We start from the raw sequence: 21762 nt of genomic DNA, 5'->3' as shown, positions 1-21762 counted from the left end.
TTAAAACATATTTCAAATAGTCTATTTGAACTCTGTTTGTAACAGTGTTACTGGTTCTATGCCCAAAATACATTTTAAATACTCTATTTTAATCATATTTATTAAACAAAATACATTGTAAATTGATGAGAGAGGTTTTCCTTTACATGAAATACAATTTAACTACACTCAAGATATATTTCAAACAGGGGCGAAAATTTAAATTTTTTTGTCAAATAGTATTAAAATACAGGAAAATAGTGTTCAAATACTGAAAATACATTTTAAATACTTTAAAATCAGTTTCAAAATACATATGGTTTGGTAAGGGGAGTTATGCTACTTCGCTGAGACAATCTCTTCATTCCAAGACACTTTCAACGCCTCATAACGGGGAAACTATCAGGGGTAGACCCGGGTAGACCCCGAAATTTACAAAGAAGAAAGGTTGAAGCAACAACTTGACCGAAATAATCCGATAAAATCGCTACCAGTATAACCAGGAATGAATCCAAGAAGAACGGCGAAAATTACAGTCAAATCGTCTGATGGCGGCTTGCACATGACCGCGAGCAATTCAAACTCGTCGCAAACGCTCAAGAAAGCAAAATCTTTAAAAGTAACGCAACTGCTAGCAAGATAAAGTGTTCCAACAACTTTCCAGGGCGGTATAGTGTCGAAATTGCCTACACAAGCTTGGAATAAAGCGAAAATTTCATCACAAATACCTCTGAAAACGGCTCTTTCCAAGCGCGAAAATCACTTTACAAATGACGCATTGGTCGAATCTCGTGACGCACACCGTCTGATTTTGTAAAAGAAAACTATACAGAATCCATTAGTGCTGTTGAATTGATTCAATGTTCCGAAGATTAAAATAAGACATTTTGTGCAAACCTGTGATTTTGCTAAAATTGGTATTCTGTGAATAAATCTGAAAATGCTTATAATTAGTCCAATATTTTTTTCATGCCCCACGGCTATCGGATCTCTCCCAAAACTAAATAGCATGGAGAAAAATGTCGTTGATGTTAAACCAAAGTTTTACTCCTTTGCAACTTTTCCCATGAAAATTTCATCTGCTTATCTAGCAACCACATTATCGCACCCTGATCACATGGAGCCACGAAACTTTTTTTTATAAAATTTATTTCCTTTTAAAGCTTAAATGCAAAACTCTTTAACAATTTTTATTGTGTACTCTTGTTTTTCTGACCCCTCCTTTCTGTTTCTGTGGTCGACTTGGATCTGCATCTTTATCAAATACCTTAAAAAGAAAGCATAAATAGAAGATTAGTCTCCAGCTATTTCAATTATTGAATGAGGCTACTGGGTGTGACAAGAAGAATTTTGCAGATCGAGGTTGGATATGAGGTAGCCTTAGAAATTACAAAAAGAGTTCAGTATTGCGTTTTATATCATATCTTTCCATGTGTTTCGAAATCGCGCAAGTCTACTTGCGTTTAGTGGCTTCTATCTTGTCTAAGAGTCATTTGCAAAACGAATGAGTTACAGAACCTTTTCGGAAACATCCAATGAAGTGGCAAATTTATCTGCATTAAGTCCAGTCTTCAGTGCATGCATAATTTATACCTTTTTATAGAAATTCCAAGATACCCGAAATTCCCGTCATAGATTTTGTGAAACTTCGCAGAACAGAATGAGTAGCGTGAAACATTTCAAAAGAAAATGCCAAACAGGGCTGAAATTCGATTTAGAGCTAAAACCATTGTGACGTCATTACCACGCAACATTTATTCCGATCGCTCAAAAAACTATACCATAATAAATTTATTCTAAGTGTTATCCACGTATCATAATTTTGTTACGATACAGATCGATTTGTTTAAGTATAATAGATTCAAAGATGGAGGGTTTGCCTTTAAAAATACTGGGTCGAGCCACCTTAAAAGACCTTGTTATGGCTGCAATTAAAAGTGACAATATCTTGGAACATGAACTTGTACACTTTTTATTTCCAACTAGCTTGCTCTTCTCTCTCCCCATGCAACCGATGCAATTTGATTAAAGGAACAGGAAGCAGTGCTCCAAACTCAGACTTATTCCAATTCCTAAGCTTACAATCGATGTCTTCTTTCACGACGAAGACTAATCTCTTTTGGGGAGGAGGAGGGGGGGTATTCTGCTCAAAGCGCAATTTCTACTCCAAGTAAGTTATAAAAAAGATGAAAGAATATAGTAAAGTTCTTCGTTGTAAAGCTACAACGTAGATGCTTGCATGCTTGATTAATTATCTCTGTGCGGGCATGAACAGCATATGTAAGAGATAAACACCAAGAACGGAGGTATTAATCCATATTCATCCCGAGGGCCGTAGGCCCAAGGGATGTATATGGATTAATACCGACGTTCAAGGTATTTATCTGACCTATTTCATGATATTATTCCTGATAGATCTCCGTAAAATGGAAAACACGTGTGTCTGTCTTGTTATTATAAAAATTGAACCGAATTTTCTGTCCCTGCTTTACTTAGCCTCCCCCGCAGGCGTTTTTAGGGGAGACCGTATTCCTTTAGGGATCGCGAACAAATACGATCTCTCCTAAAAACGCCTGCGGGGGAGGCTATGTTTTACCATAATGCAATAATTAAGACTTTTTGTTCAAGAGAACAAAGCACTAGCCACGTGCACGCTCACACCTTCATCGAATTAAAAAAAAAACAATAGAAGTTACAAAATTGTGAGATTTTGACAAGGTTTTGAGAAACATTTTGTGTTGTCCTCAAGAGAGTTTGCTTTGTATTTTTTGGTTTCTTTGTTCAGTTGTTTTGACCATCTTATCGGCGTGTTCGATCATTCAGTTGGCCGGTCCATGCTTTCGTGTTATCATGGAGTTCAGGAGAAGGACACGTTTTATTTAACTCCTAGACGTCGATTCAAGTATTCTGATGATGGTAAGTTTTAAAGGAAACAGCAGGGGTCAATTTAATAAAACTTTTACAAGTGTAATTTACGAGTGTGCTTATTGTTTTAGGGTCCCAAAACAATAGCAACATGTACACTTGTATAAATTACACTTGTACAAGTTTTTTAAAATTGACCTCAGATTATATGCGTTAGGTTATAAGAAAAGGGTCAAAAGGGTTTTACATTTTGCTGTTTGGTATGGAAATTGTCCAGTAGACAGAGTAGACCACAACATGCTGGGGGAATCGGTTAAAAGGTTATGCAAAGACGCTGGAATTGAAGGTCAATTCACAAACCATAGCCTGCGTGCGACAACGTCCCGGGGACTGCAGAAAGGAATTCCAGATAAATTTGTAATGGAGTGTACCGAGCATAGAGATGTTAGGCCATTGCAAAAATTATCAACGCCCAGATACTTCTAGTCTGCTACACAGCCGTTTTTAGTAAAAACGGCTGTGTAGCAGACTAAGATACTTCAAGTAAGATTGAGATTTCAAAAGAACTTTGACTGTCATTTATTGTTTACAGCTTTGTTGGAAATTAAGTTTAAATTGGGCTAGTGAAGGCCAGAATTTTATATTCAAGAGGGTTGTACGTTTAATAAAGGTTGTTGAATAACAAAACAAAAGGTGTGAATCATGAAATAACTACACTTAAAAACCTTCGAAAAAATGATCTTTTATCTGTGAAGGACAAGCAACAAAATTAATAACGGCCCAAAGTTGTCAAAAATAACAAGTATATCAGGCTATCAAGTATACGAGGTATTCATTGTAATGCATTGTTACCAGGACATGGCTGCTTGTTGCACATTTGTTTTTCCCTCTTAGCTCCCTGACAAGGTTTTCCACCATAACTTGGGGATGGTCGTGTACAGTTTCGAGAACGTTCCTGCGAACCAATTCCACAACTCTGATTGCACGAAGTCCAGCTACTCCAACTTGACCACCCACCATTCACTAAAGGAAAAAGGAAAAATCAAAGAAATCAATCAATCCACAAGAACGAGTAGGAGAGGACCCAAATTAATCTTTCACGTTCAAGAGATTGATTTAAAAGTACTTGTAACGAATTTGAATTGTTATGAGTTACAGGGTTTCCTTTTCTCTTCTTTCTTCGGGCATTCATGTACTAAATTTAAGTCACCCCTGGATTGAATTACACTACTTCAGTCCCCTTTAGTAAATTCAAAGGAGTACGAGTGGATCGACTTCGATTGGTACTGATGAACCATAAGACATAACAGGGAGTCATATCGCTTAAAAAGTGAATTTGCGTTCTTTCTGTCTTAAGAGCGATTATTCCTATCCACTTACTTTGTCAAACTGAATGTAGCCGGTCGAACTCTGGTGAAGCTGAATTTCGAGTAACTGATATCCAAGCTCAGAAAGGGAAATAAAATTTCGTCGTTGCTTGTTTACGTCCTCCATAAAGCGCGAAACTGGGCTTTTTCGCGTCGTAGTCGTGCAACAGCGGCAAAGAAACAGCCTCCTCCTCAGGCGCTTCGTTTTTCGCATGGCAGAGGCGAGCGCGAAACGCGAGTGACTGGTGATGAACCGCAAGGAACCATGGGAAGGGTACAGACGGCAGGCGAAGCGCGTCTTGCCCGTTGTCTCCTTCCCGCTTTCCTTTGCGCGCACATTTTCATCGAAAGAGAGACGTCTGGGTACGAGGCAGGGAAAGAAATGTACAGAAAAGTGTGATGCACGTGCGAAGTTGTTGTTTTCCTTATTTACCTTTTTTTTTTTTGTTTTTGTTTTTTTTGACGTTCCCGTTGTCGTCCGCGCCGTTGGATCTTAAAGTCCCTAACAGCAAACTGTGGGAAAACACTGGACATCACAAGTACTTTGCAATAGTTTGTAATAACATGACCGCTTACCCGGACACTGGTGTAAGTCGCACGCTTGAGATTGCTTAGATGGTCCAGCACAAGGTAGTCCACCATTGCTAGGCGTTGGATTTATGCAGCTTCGTGTACGGTTTTGTTCGCCTTTTCCACAGTTTTTACTGCAAGTCCCCCATGAACTCCAACTCGACCAACCTCCATTGACTATATATAAAAAGATCAACGAATAACGACGAAACACAAAGATTAATGTATGAGCAAGCAAACGAAATGAAAACTTCAGTCAAAGAATGGATGATTCAAAGTTAATAGACATAAATCATTTATAAAACGAATGCTGTATGAGTTAAGTTTCATTTAAGGTTCTGAGAACCTAGTCAAGGCCCTTCTGACAAAACCCCTGGTATGACTTCGCAAAGATTATTCTGATTATCGCACAAAATTAATTGGATTATTTATTTTTTGGGTCGGTTATTGAAACGAAGTCTATAACTTAGGCCGCGGTTTAAGTAATCACTGGACGCCCAGATTTGTTTCTTGGTGGGTTAATTTAAGAATATAAGTGCGTTTCTATAGTCTACGCTATATGCTTTATTGAAATTGTTCACAATAATTGGTGTTTCAATAGATAAGAGCAATATTGCTCACCTTTCTCACAGCATCTTCCACTGAAACCTTGTTTGCAACTACACCAAATATCTTTCAGAGTCCCACCGTTATAGCACCGCTGATTGCAACTCCTGATCTGCACAAGAACGTCCAAACGATATAGATATGGGGAAAATCCAAAGCAATTGGTCAGTTTAAACGCTCGGCGTTGTCACCATTGCCTTGCCATTTTACCGCACGAAAAAGTGCAATCAATCCACCGTGACCAGGAAGTCAATGCCCAATCTCTTAACGAACAAATTGGAGGAGTTTGTGTGCGCGACTGCTTCCACCCTTGAGAATCATCCAGCATCACAAGAAAAAGGGCAAGGATAATCAAACGCAGTCTTGGAGCCATTGTTCCGATCTTTTTATCAAAACGTGGTGAGGTGATTTTTTTTAGCTAAAAGAGACAGTGTAGCTGAATATGCAAGTCGAATATGTTTTGTTTGTTAAGCCTGATTTCAACTAAATTCACTTATGAGCTTTTCTTACCTCGTACTTGTTACTCAGCATTGCCTGACTAACTGAATGACTGTTAACTTTTTTTTGGCTCTTTTAGCTTGGAGTCTACGTGATGTTTGTCTTACCAATGCTGCTGAACTACGAGGTTAGTAGGCGAGAACTGAAAACTTTATTTCGAATATTAGCATAACCAGAATAATAAATTTTCAAAAGGCTATTCTTTTTTTGTCGAGGAATACTGTAATCAGCTATAATTTCCTTCTTTACTTTAGAAAATGCTCCTTTGATATTGACCTCTGGTGCTGTCCTCAATTGATTTAATAAGTTACCATTTCTTAGACCTAAAAATGAGGACTTTAAAAGACGAGTTTGAGTAAACGGGTGTTTAATTTGTAAACGGCAAAACCGAAAATGACTTAGTCGAGGTACTACTGAGGCGGAAGTTATTAACGACCTCATAGTGCTACTTTATACTCAGTATCTATCAATTTCTTTCTTTTTTCTTTTCTTGTTTTGTTATTAATGTTTTGCCAACAAGTACCACATGTACACAATATGTGCGCTAAAAAGTCAAAAAATAAAATATTAAAAACGTTTGCAGGTTAATCACTAACGCAAATAGTTGGGTGCCGCACGAAAAATATCGAGGGTACTTATTAAGTCATTTCATTTATATTGGTTATTTCTTTTTTGTATTTTCTTATACTTCCCCCCAATTTACGAGTGGGACAACATTCAGCCTTATTTACTACAACCCCGTTATTTTACTTTGAGAAAATACCCAATTTCGTTTTCTTTCATACTGAAATCTAACAGCACTAAGTGTACAATCATGTTCTTTTTATAGTAACCACAATCCTTAGGCAACATGGCTTAAAATCTTCATCTTGCCATCCTGATTAAGAATGGTGCTGTTGCCCACTCCAAATGTTATGATATCTGTCATTAAGCGGGTTTCTTGTCCAGGCCCTCGCTCCTGCAGCATGAAAACGAGGCTGAACTGTAACATTTATATAAACCCAATAAAAAGTGCACAATACGATGGGGAAATAGCTAAATCTTTGCTACTTGACGTTTAGAGCTCGACAGACAGTAGTGTGGGAGATAAAATGCGTCACGTGATCAGTTATGAAGAGTCACGTGACTTTCCAATAAAATCGATTTTAAAGCATAAAAGACGCTCTATTCAAACTTTCCTTTCATATAGTTTTCAACTTACTAACGTTTCTCATTTCGATTTACACATCCAACAATAAAAACACAAAAATTCAATAGGTGATCAGCTATGATGGGTCACGTGACTAGATAACAACCATTGAACAGATAATGAATTAGCCTTAGCTGTGTGAATAGCGTGATTGGTTAATTGTTTCAGTAAGCTCTTCAGGAATTATTTTCTCTAAGAAATAAAAAGAAACTATGTTTCATGGGGTAAATATGTGCTTCAAAAAGTTTTATTTTGAACTATGTATTTTCAAAATTAATATAAAAATAGATTGTTTTAATTATTTTTCTCAATTTAAAAAAAGACTGAATTCATACATTCGCCTCAAGAACTCGATAAAAGGAGGAACCAGAGACAAGCGCAAGGAGAAAAAGAGCACAGGCCAGGGATTAGGCGCAATGTGGATAACAGAGATCAGAGAATTGGAAACTGGGAAAGGTTCATCATTCTAGATGATAACAAGGCTAGCCTAGCTCATTTCCTCTCGACTGAAATCTCGGAGAGTTACAGCGCGCCTTCTGGGCGAGAGCTCGTGATCAATGGAGGCTTCAAGGAGACACTGAAGGTGTGGTCATCTGACACATCACGACAAGATATAAGAGAGCTCGCATCAGATCATGAGCAGGCAGATACTAGAATAGCACTGCATGCCCGAGACGCAGCAGCAAGAGGGTACAAGCAAGTCAACATTTGTGTCGTGATACGGACGTTCTTGTCCTCCTTTTGGCACACTGAGAGCAGCTTTGTCAAGAGATATGGATGTTTGCGAGTACATCAAGACAAAGGCGTTACATACCAGTTCACAGAATCACGCTCTCCGAGGAGAAGAGGAAGTCGCTTCTCGCATTTCATGCCATTACTGGCTGTGATACGACAAGCCAGTTCTATGGTGTGGGCAAGGCATCGGCAAGGAAAGTCTTCGAAGATGCACCTGACCTCTTGGAACACCTTGGAGAAGAAAGCCAAATCAGTGCTGACGTTCTTGCCAAAGCTGAAGCCTTTGTATGCAAACTCTACAATCCTGGAACACAAGAGGTGGAAATCAACCAAGAAAGAGTAGGAGCGTTTCGCAAATCCAAGAAAGAACTTGACGCCCTACCTCCGACTCAAGATGCACTGATTCTCCTCATAAAGCAGGCAAACTATCAGACCAAGGTGTGGAATAAGGCGCTGGAAACCATGTCCTTCTCTCCCAAAGCCTGAAGACAGCGGATGGTACTACAGTGAAGGCCTTCTGAAGCCAAAGTTAATGACACGAGAAGAAGTGTCAGCGGCGTGTTTACAGTTAGCACACTGTGGGTGCTCCCAAGAAGGGGGATGCTGTGTAAACCGACGCTACACTTGCGTTCAATTGTCTCTTTGCTGTTCCAAGGCATGTAAATGTGGCGACAGGTGCAGAAACAACAGGAACACTGCAGCAGAGGCGAATGAAGCATGATCTATAACTTTGATAAGGTGGAAGTCACATGGTGGTCTTGTGTAGCACTGAGATACTTTGCTTATGGTTTATAAGCTTGTATTTCTGGCTTAAACCGTGCGGTCGAGTAGAAGAAAGTTCAGTCTTTTTGCATGAAAAATCCTAACTCATGGTAAGTGTTACATAGGTTGGAAACGCTATAGAATGACTGAAAATAGAATGATTTCATTACATCACGTGACCCATCATAGCTGATCACCTATTGAATTTTTGTGTTTTTATTGTTGGATGTGTAAATCGAAATGAGAAACGTTAGTAAGTTGAAAACTATATTAAAGAAAAGTGTGAATAGAGCGTCTTTTATGCTTTAAAATCGATTTTATTGGAAAGTCACGTGATTCTTCATAACTGATCACGTGACGCACTTTATCTACCACACTACTGTCTATCGAGCTCTAAACGTCAAGAAAGATTCAGCTATTTCCCCCATCGTATTGTGCACTTTAATTGAGCTTATATAAATGTTACAGTTCAGCCTCGTTTTCATGCTGCAGGAGCGAGGGCCTAGACAAAAAACCCGCTTAATGACAGATATCATAACATTTGGAGTGGGCAACAGCACAATTCTTAATCAGGATGGCAAGACAAAGATTTTAAGCTATGTTGCCTGCTTCTACTCAAAAAGTTTGGCGAGCTGCCTCCTGACTATAGAGATCAGATCATTGAACGAAACGTAGTTAAAAGTGGTCGGACCTGGATATTGGATGAATTTGCTTTTCTAGCAATTGTCACGCTGAATAAAGCTACGAAAAACCTGACTGATTAGTTTTCTTATATTTGCTAGTTCTCCCCATGCGTGCGAGCTTGACGTGATCCAGTACCGCGAAGCAGGTAAAAAGAAAAGGAAATTATTAATGTTTGAAAAATTGTCTCCGAATGATCGCTTGTTGACCTGTGGTATCCTGGATATTGATTACGAAAAAAGAACGTAGGCAAATGCGATAAGGAACGGACCATTAGAAAAGTTATAGAAGGGAATGGCGAAGTACAGAATGTCAGTCTCTCGCACTGATTGGTAATTTAATGCCCCTTGTTACTTGAAAAGTAAAATCTCCCCTCAAAAATAAATTATTCAATACATGAGCTTCCATTTGATAGAATCGTCTGTCTTGAAGGTAACAAAAGTGAAGCTTTCCCCATTAGTCTGGAAAATAAGGCATATTAAGGGACAATTTTTAGTGTTGGCGTCACCGACTGCAAAGCGGTTTGCACGGTTCACCCCATTTCAGTCATTGAAGCTGGTCTCCCAAAAACAATCTAAGCCAACACTGCTCAAAAAAAGCAAGTCCTGCAACCACCACGTTAACTGCTTGCTGACTAGAAATATTATCAACAGAGTGGGTCATTGCTTGCATGCAAACAGCACAAACAAACTGCACAAGAGTGCGAAAACTCATCAAACTTTACAACAACCCCACCCTCCTGGCATTTAACCAGGCTACCCCAGTGCATAGCAGATGTTAACCATGTGTCTGTGCAACAACCTGACACCCACACAGAAATTCCGCACACTAGCACAAAGTATAATCTTTAGAACAACCCCACCCCCTGGAATTTAACCTGGCTACCCCAAATGCCTACCAGATGATAGGCCTGTGTCTGTGCAACAACCACACATCTAGCCAGACACAAACCCCCCTCAATTTGAGGGAGACATTGAGCTTTGAAAGACAGGGGCAAGCACCGGTACAAAAACTCAGGAAATCCGCATTCTAGCACAATGCATATAAACTTTAGAACAACCCCACCCCCCTGGAATTTACCCAGGCTACCCCAAATGCATACCAGATGATAGCCTGTTCCAAGCTCCGAGATGTTGGTGGAAAATCGTTCAGTAATAAGAAATGCGAAAAAAGCGCGGGAGCTGGGGAGAGACAGGGCGGCGGAGCCTGTACGCATTTTTTTAACGGCCTGTTCCGGTATATCAGCTCCTGATATACCCTCTGATTGGTCAATTGTGACAGTTAACATCATCACCTAGTAGGGTGGTCATCAGTTTGTCATCACAAAGATGGCTAACGCGAATCGCGCGTGTGATCTTCATGAATCCGCGTTGTCTTGTCCTTTAGAAGAGTGTCTGCGACTTGGCTCGCGGTAAAGATGTTTTCGGTATTATACCCACCGGTTTCGGCAAAAGTTGAATCTTTCAGCTATTCCCACGCTTGGCTAAAGCTGCTCTAGCCCTAGAAAACTCTACGATAATAGTCGTTTCGCCGCTGATATCTATAATGCGAGACCAAGTGGAACAATAGAAAAAGCTTGGATTTTCGGCCGCAGCTATTTGGCATCGGTGAAGAGGGAGAGGAGGACGAGAAGAAAGAGAGAGAAGGAAAGTGCGAAATTATTTTCGGTAATCCGGAGTCCTGGTTGATCACAAAGTGGCAATAACAAAACAGTCCAAAGACTGTTAAGCTTATTCCGCTATTACCAAGGGAGAAACTACGCGCTCCAGTCAAAAGACTCACACTATTTTAAGAGAAACTCTATTAAGCTGGAGTTTACTAAGTCACAATGCAATTCTCCTTAGTTGATGTAGCTTAAGTTTAAGCTGCACTTCATTCTTATAATTCTGGATCTGTAAATCACTATCCGTGATAATTTAACATTCTGCAAAGAAAACTAACGAGCTTGGCCCAGCGTGATACAACATTGCAGAAAAACATTACATTCACGGACTAAAGAAAATCGCTTTAGTCAGATCCAGAAAGCACTTTGGAGAAAATTAAAACCCTTATTCAGTCGCAATAAAAAGCTTTACGCTTCAAATTAGAGGTCAAAGAAAATGCTCTCTCATCAGAGGGCAAATCCTGCCGACCAGAAACAAACGCCACAGTAAATCGATATGTGTGCCATGACCTCTCAGTGTGAAACAAGCGGCTAAAGTCACATTTGCTCAGTGACAATGTAGAACCTTCCAGAGCATAACCTACCCAACAGAGGAAAAAACTTACCGCCCCCTTTTATTGCTATAAACTAGTGCCAAAAAAACGGATGCTCTCACAGGATAACGAATTCGAAGACATTAATTTCCACACATCGCACAAGGAGTTCGCGTCGCGTGCAATGCTCACGCGAGAAACTTGAGAATCATTGTAGCTAACTGAAGTGTTAACAGTTTTGACAGCCGAATCCAGACGTGACAAAAATGGGCGGAAGAGGGTCGTTAAAGAAATGCTAACAGGCTCTCTCTCCCATTTTTCCCGCCGCCACCGCCCCCTTTCCCAAGTCGTGCGCGTCTTATTTTCGCTTTGCTCGTTTTAATACGTTCCCACTATACTATCTGAGAGCCTGGCACAGGCTAACCAGATGATAGCCCTGTGTCTGTGCAACAACAGGACACTTAGTTCGACGGAAGCCCCCCTCAAAAAAAATTAGCTGCCCAACGGGGGCAACAGACCTCCTCGTACATATTTTCTGGAATTTCTACTGATTTCTGTCAATTCCAGGACGTTATTTGAAGCCCATGGTTAAGAGCTGAGGGTGAATAGTCCTAAAGAGGGAGATTGTTATTTTTACACTAAAAGCATCACGGCTTTAAGCAAATTAAGTTTTGAAAGATTGCCTGCAATGTGCTGGACTTGACTTAAGATTTCAGGCAACCCAGTTTTCAAAACTCCAGGTAGATATCCATGCAAGAGAAAATTAACGAAACAATAGGAGATATTCTAACGAAAAAATACGGTGGAACCTCTCTTTTGGGACACTTCTACTCGGGGGGGGGTACAAACTTTGGTCTCGGAAAAACGCCCATATAATCTTTTTATCCGTTACCTCTGTTGAAAGGACACCCGTCTATTCAGGGAAAAGGGACACTTTTTCTGGGTCCCAAAACCCAAGTTTAACGTCCATTCAGAGGACACCTTAGGACTCAAAAAGTGACTGTCCACAAAGAGGGTTGATATCTTCAACTTTGAGCTAATCACAAATGTGGAAGCTTTCACAAACTTAACTATCTCACTTTAAAAACTGATGTAATTTAAATTGGTCTGAAAGGAACCTATGTAAGCACCTCGTCGGACACATGTAATGTAGCAGGGATAACTTAATGATGATTAGCTATGATTTCTGTTTGTTTTCTTAGCTGGTTAATTATTCACCAACTCCAGCCCAACCTCCATTCAGAGGACACCTCTATTCAAGGAACGCTTGCCTCGGCCCGAAGGTGTCCCCTGAAGATTCCACCGTATTTATGCAGCTCGAAAGCTTCTCACCCGCCGCCATAAACTTTTCTAATGGTCGGCTCCTAAAGCAGCGAGGAGTATCTGCACTATTCTTCATATGACTAAACGTTACGTATTAGATGAGAGGTACCTCTCCATAAGACCAATGCTGGAGAACATTATTTGTTGGCAGTTTGTCAGTTGGAACATTACCTAGGAAGTTTTGCCGAGCTTTTAAATTGGCAAAATTGCTACAGTTTCCGGTTTGGCTCAAGTTCGTAACGCCACAGCGTGGAATACCAGTAAGCAATTTGGTTGGTATGATAAGCGAGATGTTTATTGCTCTTAATAAAGCATTGGATTGTCCCCCAGCCCCCCCCCCCCCCCCCCCCCCCACCAATTCCCCATTCCCTTCGGATTATCACCTTGGACAGTTAGCTTGGCCGATGATGTCGCCACGCCAAGAATGTTACTTGCTTTGCACGTATGCACTCCGCCATCCTTAGATGCCTCACTGTAGTTGAATAATCAGCCTTTATGTCCAGCCGGCCCTTTATCTCCTCGAGTTCCTCTTGGTCCCTGTGGTCCCTGGGGCCCGGCTGTTCCATGTTTGCCTGGGGGACCAGGCCTTCCTGGTTTTCCTCTAAGTTCCTTTGGGCAATGCGTCTTGCAGAGCAATCTATTCAAGGCCAGCTGAACTTCTCTATTGAAGTCCTTACGAGTGATGATTACACTGGCGTTCGAATTCTTGTTTCGATTTTCCGAGTTTCGCTCCTGGCGACTTTTGTGTTTTTGTAATAGAAAGAAAATTTCGTGTTACAAGTTTTAATTTTTCATAGTAGCACTATAAGCCAACACCACCCGTACCGTCTAACAAAATGACAAACTCTATAATGCACGACAGTCTCTATGGATTTGATTCTAAAAGCAGCCAGCTGCTTTTTTTCATCGGTATAGAAAATTTTACCTTTGAAAACAATTTGACACGAACTGAGACTCGATCTGCTTTCGGTCTTTCTCTGGCTACTGGTTGTTAACAAATTGTTATGTGCCGTTTTTATCCTTGATTGAGTATTCATGTTCGTTTGTTTTTCAACTAAAAATATTAAAAAATATCGAAATACTCAGATAATTGTCACCTTTCCCTAAGGGCGGCGTTCCTAAGTCTTCAAAATATAATTCAAATAAAACAGTGTTTTCAAAAGTACCCTATTTAAAAGTATTTAAAATAAGATATGGCCATTATTTGAGGCCTCAAAACAGATTTCAAATAGTCTATTTTACTGTTTGTAATAGGCGTACTGGATGTGTCTCAAAATACATTTTAGATACAACTGAAAACAGTGTTTAAGTACCCTATTTAAAAGTACTTAAAATACGGTGAGCATTTTGTCTTAAAAAAGATTTGCAATAGTCTATTTGAACTCGGTTCAAGTGACAGTGTTAGTAGTTCTATGACCAAAATACATTTTCAATATCCTATTTTAATCATATTTATTAAATAAAATATATTGTAACTTGATAAGTGAGCTTCTCCTTTTGAAGAAAATAATACAATTTAACTATACTCTTAAGATGTGTTAAACGTCTATGGAAAATGACATTAAAATCCCGCGGGGGGGGGGGGGGGGTACTCCCTTATATAAGCCATATAGGTATGTGCCGCCCCATCAGGGAGGGTTTTTTGCGCCGTTTTGGTATAAAAACAGGTATACACTTTGTCCATTTTGGTCTGGAATCGGGTTGAGTTTTCGAGGGAACCACGGGAGTGTAAGAACATTTTTATCGTTTCAATTTCAAATGAGTAAGAAAGAAAGAGAAATATGCGAATTCAAAATGGGTTTGAATAATTTTTGTGTTTGCGCCCTAATGTGATAATGATAACATAATTTCTACCTAAAAGCCAGGTCTGAAAATGGGTATAAATGTAGGAAGGTGGCTTAAAAATAGTGTTCAAATAGTGAAACCACATTTTAAATACTTTAAAATGAGTTTTAAAATACATTGGTTTTGTAAGGGTGTTTTTGTTTTCCCTTTTCCCCAGAAGCACACGTAACATTTGTGTATTGAACAGGATCATTTAAAACTACATGTATTTATGGTAACGGAACGAAACGGGAAGACGTTTAGATACAACGCCACAACAATTTTTTACTGAAACCGATATTCAAGAAACTCTTTCCTTGACAAAGCATTTAAGAGAGTGTCTCTGTAAGAGCGGTCCGGTCGATTTTGCTTAAGACACAGATTTAGCTCATTTCCTGTGTGTTGTAAGACATTCATGTACCTATACTAAAACCACAATCCGTTTGATCGGATCTCTTTATTTTTCAGAGTTTTACGGAAATTAAATTTCACTCGAGCGACGGCCTTTCGTGACACTTTTACAAGACTTTAATTTGAGACAACTTTGGAGGACAATTTACAAAAAAGTACGGGACTCAGCAAACATCAAATACCACAGACATGTATATTAACTCTATCTTATTCATCGAGGGAACTTTCGTGAACATCACGTTTCAATCAAGCAAACAGGAAGACTTGAACGACACCTTATCGGTTCGCTTAAGTCACACACTCGAAAACCGATCAAATTCAAGGTGCATTTTTGAAAAAGTGAGGCGTTCTTAACTGATCCAACTAATATAGCTAGGAAGTAGGTGCCATAGAAAAGGTAACTACAGAAAAAAACTTTGCGGCCCGACCTTTACTAAAACTTTATAACTCCGTGAACTTACCTAATTTTCGGCAATCTCCAAGTTTTGCCGCCATTTTGAGGGACTTGTCAACATGAAGCGTAGCAGATATAAATCGAGCAGGTAGATCTAAAACTATCAGAAATACATACGAAAGCATTCAAATGAACTGCACTTTCAATTCAAGGGGCAAAATTTGAAATTGTTCGTTAAACCTACCATTCCTGCATCCCCATGCGACCATTTCTTCCAACAATTCAAACACTACAACTAGCGGTCGAATTTCCCTCGTCGATTCCACCGTAGGAAATAACCTGTGACACCCAAGCTTCGACTCGAATGTGAAGTACGAATCAAACAACATAACTGCTTCATCTTCAAGGCCATGTCACGCTGGTATTTTGATTTTCTGATCGACAAGAACGGTGATCAGGAAGTGATCGCCATGTTTACCTCATAAACGTGACCGCTGACCAGCCGCTGAGTGAAAACAGTACTGAGCAGGGTGGTGTGGGTGGCGGACTTGTCGTCATAAGATATTCGAATACATGCTAACAAAGCTTTAGGACTCTCAGTCTAAACAGTGAAGGCATGCTTCGTGGTACAGACAACTTTTATTTTATTCTCATAACTTTTTCCTTTAAATTAGAACTGGTGTTAAATAATAGAGTTATTTAAATATTTTTAACCGAGGTACCCATATGACCTTTTTACTTGTACTCAGTGGTATAAAATAAGGTGTCTTTTCTTCCAGAACTTTTTATTTATGCGTTATTGCACGGAATGAACACTATACTTAGAAGGTTTGTTCTAAATCATTTTTGCTGTTCCCAAGAATGTATGCAAAATCATTGCTTTATACAAAGCTGACTCTAAAATATGATTTTCCTTAACAGTAACCAATGTCATTTACGTAAGGTGTTAATAAAACTAGCAATGTACAATTTTTAGCGTTTTTCGCTTATAAGCCTGACATACAATTGTCAAGTGAACTATGTTAGTTGCAGCTCATTCCTTGATTCTATGTGACCTTTTATCACTAAACCTCATTCTTTTCATTAACAATTTTCCTGTACTTTTTTTTTCATACGACAACGACAAAGAGTTTTATAAGTAAACCGATTTTTTGGTGTACCACGCTTATTACTTTGTATATACAAATACATGCAAAAGGCCGGCTAAATAAGCTCCTCCCCCTGCACCTAATTTTTTGGGTTGCCTTCGCCCCATGCCTCTGCACGACTCCCTGTTGGCTAAAAGGAAATTTGAAAGACTGCTATGCAGGACACATTTTCTTTTTCATTTTCATTTACCCTCTACAATTTTTTATAAGTATGTAAAAATATAAAAAACACAAAGGTTGTTACAAGTAAAATGGGTTTTTTTTGTACCCCTCTTAACATATACATATACTTTGTTATGGCAAAATGGTGGCTAAGAACGGCTGAATATATACCTACTTGGAAATAAAATGATGCTGCTTGGTTTCCCGTTAAAACATTACGTAAGAGTGACGCGTGTCTGTTCAAATTGTGACAAAACCACGTCACAAAGTCAAAGCAAAAGAAAAAAAGTGTAATTTTCATAACCAACTTACAATCTCTCCATTATAGACAGCTACAAGGGCCTTTGGTTCACTGCTTGATGGTGTAATTATCCTTCCACTGAGCACTGGCATTCATGGCTCATTTCCTTTATTTTTGACATTAGATCAGAACAGCTTTGAAATCTCTAGATTTAAGGTGGGTTGAAAAATTCTAATCCCTTACCCTTTCAGAAGACGACAGTACCAATGTTATCGAGAGACGGGGTAGCGAACCTTTCCAGTAGAATTTAAGTGAAGGATGGGCACTTCATAAGCCAAAGGGTGGCGCTGTTCGCTTCTAAGAGAAAGTAAGGCAGTATCTCACCTCCAAGTTTGAAATTGGTGAGCAACCTGGAAGGAAAGAGGATCTGCAAAAAGTCTCGCAAGCTATGAGGAAAGCGAAGGGGGAAAACGGAGAGCACCTGTTTTCCCGGGAAGTGTGGCGAGCCAAAGCCAAAATACAAGGAAGACTACAAGGATTTTTCTTCCGTTTGTCCTCCTCGAGATGGAGACGGGCAGGTTCGTCTCCGAGCACCGCGGTTGACGATAAATCTGACGAGGAATTAATTGACGAGGAAGAAGTGAATCACATGACCACTGTCGAATCAGTTGTAACAGAAATTGGCTTAACGCATCCGATTGTCTATGACATTTATGACTTGTGTGACTACGTCAAGGAGGAAAAATTGAACTATTTTGCTGTTTCCATGTTTAAGGAAATCTGTACTTTCTTCCAGCTGCCATTTAAATGGGAGTCGTGCAGAGGCATGGGGCGAAGGCAACCCAAAAAATTAGGAGCAGGGGGAGAAGCTTATTTAGCCGGCCTTTTGCATGTATTTGTATATACAATGTGATAAGCGTGGTATACCAAAAAATCAGTTTACTTATAAAACTCTATGTCGTTGTCGTATGAAAATAAAAGTACAGGAAAATTGCAAATGAAAAGAATGGGGTTTAGTGATAAAAGGTCACATCGAATCAAGGAATGAGCTGCAACTAACATAGTTCACTTGACAATTGTATGTCAGGCTTATGAGTGGAAAACGCTAAAAATTGTACATTGCTAGTTTTATTAACACCTTACGTAAATGACATTTGTACGGAAAATCATATTTTAGAGTCAGCTTTGTATAAAGCAATGATTTTGCATACATTCTTGGGAACAGCAAAAATGATTTAGAACAAACCTTCTAAGTATAGTGTTCATTCCGTGCAATAACGCATAAATAAAAAGTTCTGGAAGAAAAGACACCTTATTTTATACCACTGAGTACAAGCAAAAAGGTCATATGGGTACCTCGGTTAAAAATATTTAAATAACTCTATTATTTAACACCAGTTCTAATTTAAAGGAAAAAGTTATGAGAATAAAATAAAAGTTGTCTGTACCACGAAGCATGCCTTCACTGTTTAGACTGAGAGTCCTAAAGCTTTGTTAGCATGTATTCGAATATCTTATGACGATAAGTCCGCCACCCACACCACCCTGCTCAGTACTGTTTTCACTCAGCGGCTGGTCAGCGGTCACGTTTATGAGGTAAACATGGCGATCACTTCCTGATCACCGTTCTTGTCGATCAGAAAATCAAAATACCAGCGTGACATGGCCTTGAAGATGAAGCAGTTATGTTGTTTGATTCGTACTTCACATTCGAGTCGAAGCTTGGGTGTCACAGGTTATTTCCTACGGTGGAATCGACGAGGGAAATTCGACCGCTAGTTGTAGTGTTTGAATTGTTGGAAGAAATGGTCGCATGGGGATGCAGGAATGGTAGGTTTAACGAACAATTTCAAATTTTGCCCCTTGAATTGAAAGTGCAGTTCATTTGAATGCTTTCGTATGTATTTCTGATAGTTTTAGATCTACCTGCTCGATTTATATCTGCTACGCTTCATGTTGACAAGTCCCTCAAAATGGCGGCAAAACTTGGAGATTGCCGAAAATTAGGTAAGTTCACGGAGTTATAAAGTTTTAGTAAAGGTCGGGCCGCAAAGTTTTTTTCTGTAGTTACCTTTTCTATGGCACCTACTTCCTAGCTATATTAGTTGGATCAGTTAAGAACGCCTCACTTTTTCAAAAATATACCTTGAATTTGATCGGTTTTCGCGTGTGTGACTTAAGCGAACCGATAAGGTGTCGTTCAAGTCTTCCTGTTTGCTTGATTGAAACGTGATGTTCACGAAAGTTCCCTCGATGGATAAGATAGAGTTAATATACACGGCTGCGGTATTTGTTTTTTGCTGAGTCCCGTAGTTTTTTGTAAATTGTCCGCCAAAGTTGCCTCAAATTAACGTCTTGAAAAGTGTCACGACAGGCCTTCGCTCGAGTGAAATTTAATTTCCGTAAAACTCTGAAAAATAAAGAGATCCGATCAAACGGATTGTGGTTTTAGTATAGGTACATGAATGTCTTACAACACACAAGAAATGAGCTAAATCTGTGTCTCAAGCAAAATCGACCGGACCGCTCTTACAGAGACACTCTCTTAACTTTTGAGTTCTCTACCCGGAACCAATAAAATCCTCATGTAATGATTCTGCGGTGCACTTTGTTAGAATGTTTGATTCTTTGATAACCTTAACGCAAATGCGAGGATCCATGAATTATTCAGTTTTCGAAACTCTGGGAACAAACTTGTAAACCCCAAAACACTCACCTTTACCAGTGTCACCACGCAGCGCCGAAGCAATCGGTTTATTGTTCACAGTGCCTCATGATCTGTACTGAGTACATGTTTTTTTCTCTCTGTTGGCTCAAGAATTGAAGCATTCTTCGATGAGTGTGAAGCTGGAACTCGACATGGAACAGTGCCACGAATTCTAAGAAAGAGCAAAAGACAAAACTGTTCAAGAAAACACCAGAGGCGTTTTAGACGGGGCGCTTGTGTGATGGCTGCATTATCGGATAACACATAATTGTAAGAACGTAGTTACCGTACTTAAAGGGACTGTAACCAGCGAACAATTTGCAACCAGTCGTTGTTACAAACTTAACAAGTTAGGAAGATACGGTTTTCGTAGATCAAGAGAATGTTTTTGAGGAAGAGTCGCGGTGAGATTTTCTATCTCACCCTGTTTCAACCTATCAATACTGGCTGTCTCCCAGGTCACTAAGGAGGCTTTTTTGTAAACATGCTTTATTTTTGTATCCTATGAACGTGAGGATCATATTTATTACAGTGCGATTACGTGCATGCTATTCAAATGTCACCTCAGTACTGATCGTCAGTAACTTCAGATTATACGTCGATATATGGGAAATGAATCTAAAGATTCTCTTCAGTCACCTTCTGCATTCAAAATGAATTTGCAAATTCGCCGTATATTTTGAATCTGGCGTTAGTGACATACCTATATATTAAATATTATCCGAGTCAGAGATCTCCGAAGTGCGCAAACCCCTTTCTCTTTTAAAAGGAGATTATATAACTGACCCTGATGACTCGGTCATCAGTCACGGGAGTGAACATTATGGCAGCATCACCCATCAAGAGGCACTCATTTGAGTCTTTCAGATCAGAAGAGTGGACAGTTTATCAAGTTTGAATGCAACAATGATGTCTTGTTCATTCAGCCCGGTTTTTGTTTAGTACTTACTTAAAAAATAAACATATTTAAACTTTTAATAATGAAAACGTTTAGGAAAGGAAAAAATCCATCCAGGGCCGGGTTGTTCAAAGCTGGATCAAGATAACCCAGGGTAAGCGCGAAGTTTGAATTCAGATATGAAAGCTTAAAAAGGAAATTCAGTTTAATTCTTTTTGTCTACAATTTGATGATTGACTATTCTAAAAAGATTAGAGAAAATTGTCCGAGAAAATGCTTTTGACGATGAAAAAAAGAGACCCGGGTTAAGATGTAACCTTGGGTTAGCGCTAATCGGCCTTCGAACAACTGGGCCCAGAAGAACAAGTTTCCGTAGTTTTTAGAGTAAGTCAAGTTTGACACTTTTACTTCAACCACATTGAAATGCTTGTTACTTATCAGCTATTTCGAAAAAGGTTGTTGGAAAAAATGTGCACCCGACAATTCCGAAAGGTGATAATGGGATATGATCATTACACTGTTCCTGACGCTGCAACTGTCGAACCTATTTGTGTTGCTTTCCTTTATTTAGTACTCGCAAACATACGACCAATACCCCTCGTGCCATTCTTTCTAACTTCTTTGAAGAACAGTGAACTCAAAACCACCCACAATACCTTTGGGGATTGTCGCGTGCACGTTTTCCGACAACCTTCCTCGAAATAGCTGCCTGCGGAATCGGCTCCTGTAGCTAAATACTTGAGTGCTTCAAAGGGACACCTCGTTCATTTTAAAACTAGATAAGGGGGTTATCGAACCAGATGACTCCTTGGCTAATAAGAGTACTGAGATAAGTGAAAAATCAAAAGTATATGAACTAGCTGATGATTGCGTTCGAGGTACGAGAACGCAACCCCTAATTTGTGTTGGTTGTTCTGAGCATTATTGGGTATCCTGTGCAATTAATAATGGAGGTACTTTTGCTGTACGCAATCCTTACGTTCAAAATATGCCATAATCATCTATAAAATAACTAAGATAGTACGCGCGCTCTGATCGGCCGAGAGCAGTGTTTGCATGAGAGTATGTAAACATGGTTGTGGCGTCAAGTTGTTTGGCTTTTCGCGCGCTAATCACGCAAGCACGAATTTGAAAAAGTTTTCGAGTTCAAAACTCGACAAGTTTACTTTATTTACCCATTCCTTCGTCGGCTGAAACATGGAAAAT

General features: G+C 39.5%; 1 protein-coding gene and 1 pseudogene across 1 annotated transcript; one reads left to right on the top strand and one right to left on the bottom strand.

The window, feature by feature from the left end:
• Positions 1-1121: 1121 nt before the first annotated feature.
• On the bottom strand, positions 1122-5760 carry LOC140944520 (semaphorin-5A-like). The gene is made up of 5 exons (XM_073393644.1): positions 5661-5760; positions 5403-5564; positions 4788-4958; positions 3697-3867; positions 1122-1246 (listed from the first exon to the last, which is right to left on the bottom strand). The coding sequence occupies exons 1-5, from the start codon at positions 5758-5760 to the stop codon at positions 1239-1241; spliced, it is 612 nt and encodes a 203-aa protein (XP_073249745.1). The 3' UTR covers positions 1122-1238.
• Positions 5761-7851: 2091 nt separating this feature from the next.
• Positions 7852-19926, top strand: LOC140944519 (uncharacterized; annotated as a pseudogene).
• Positions 19927-21762: the final 1836 nt, after the last annotated feature.

This window comes from Porites lutea, chromosome 7, assembly GCF_958299795.1.
Source record: "Porites lutea chromosome 7, jaPorLute2.1, whole genome shotgun sequence".
Lineage (NCBI taxonomy): Eukaryota > Metazoa > Cnidaria > Anthozoa > Scleractinia > Poritidae > Porites > Porites lutea.
The sequence above is the reverse complement of the archived record's forward strand: the minus strand, read 5'-3'. Positions and strand labels throughout refer to the sequence as shown.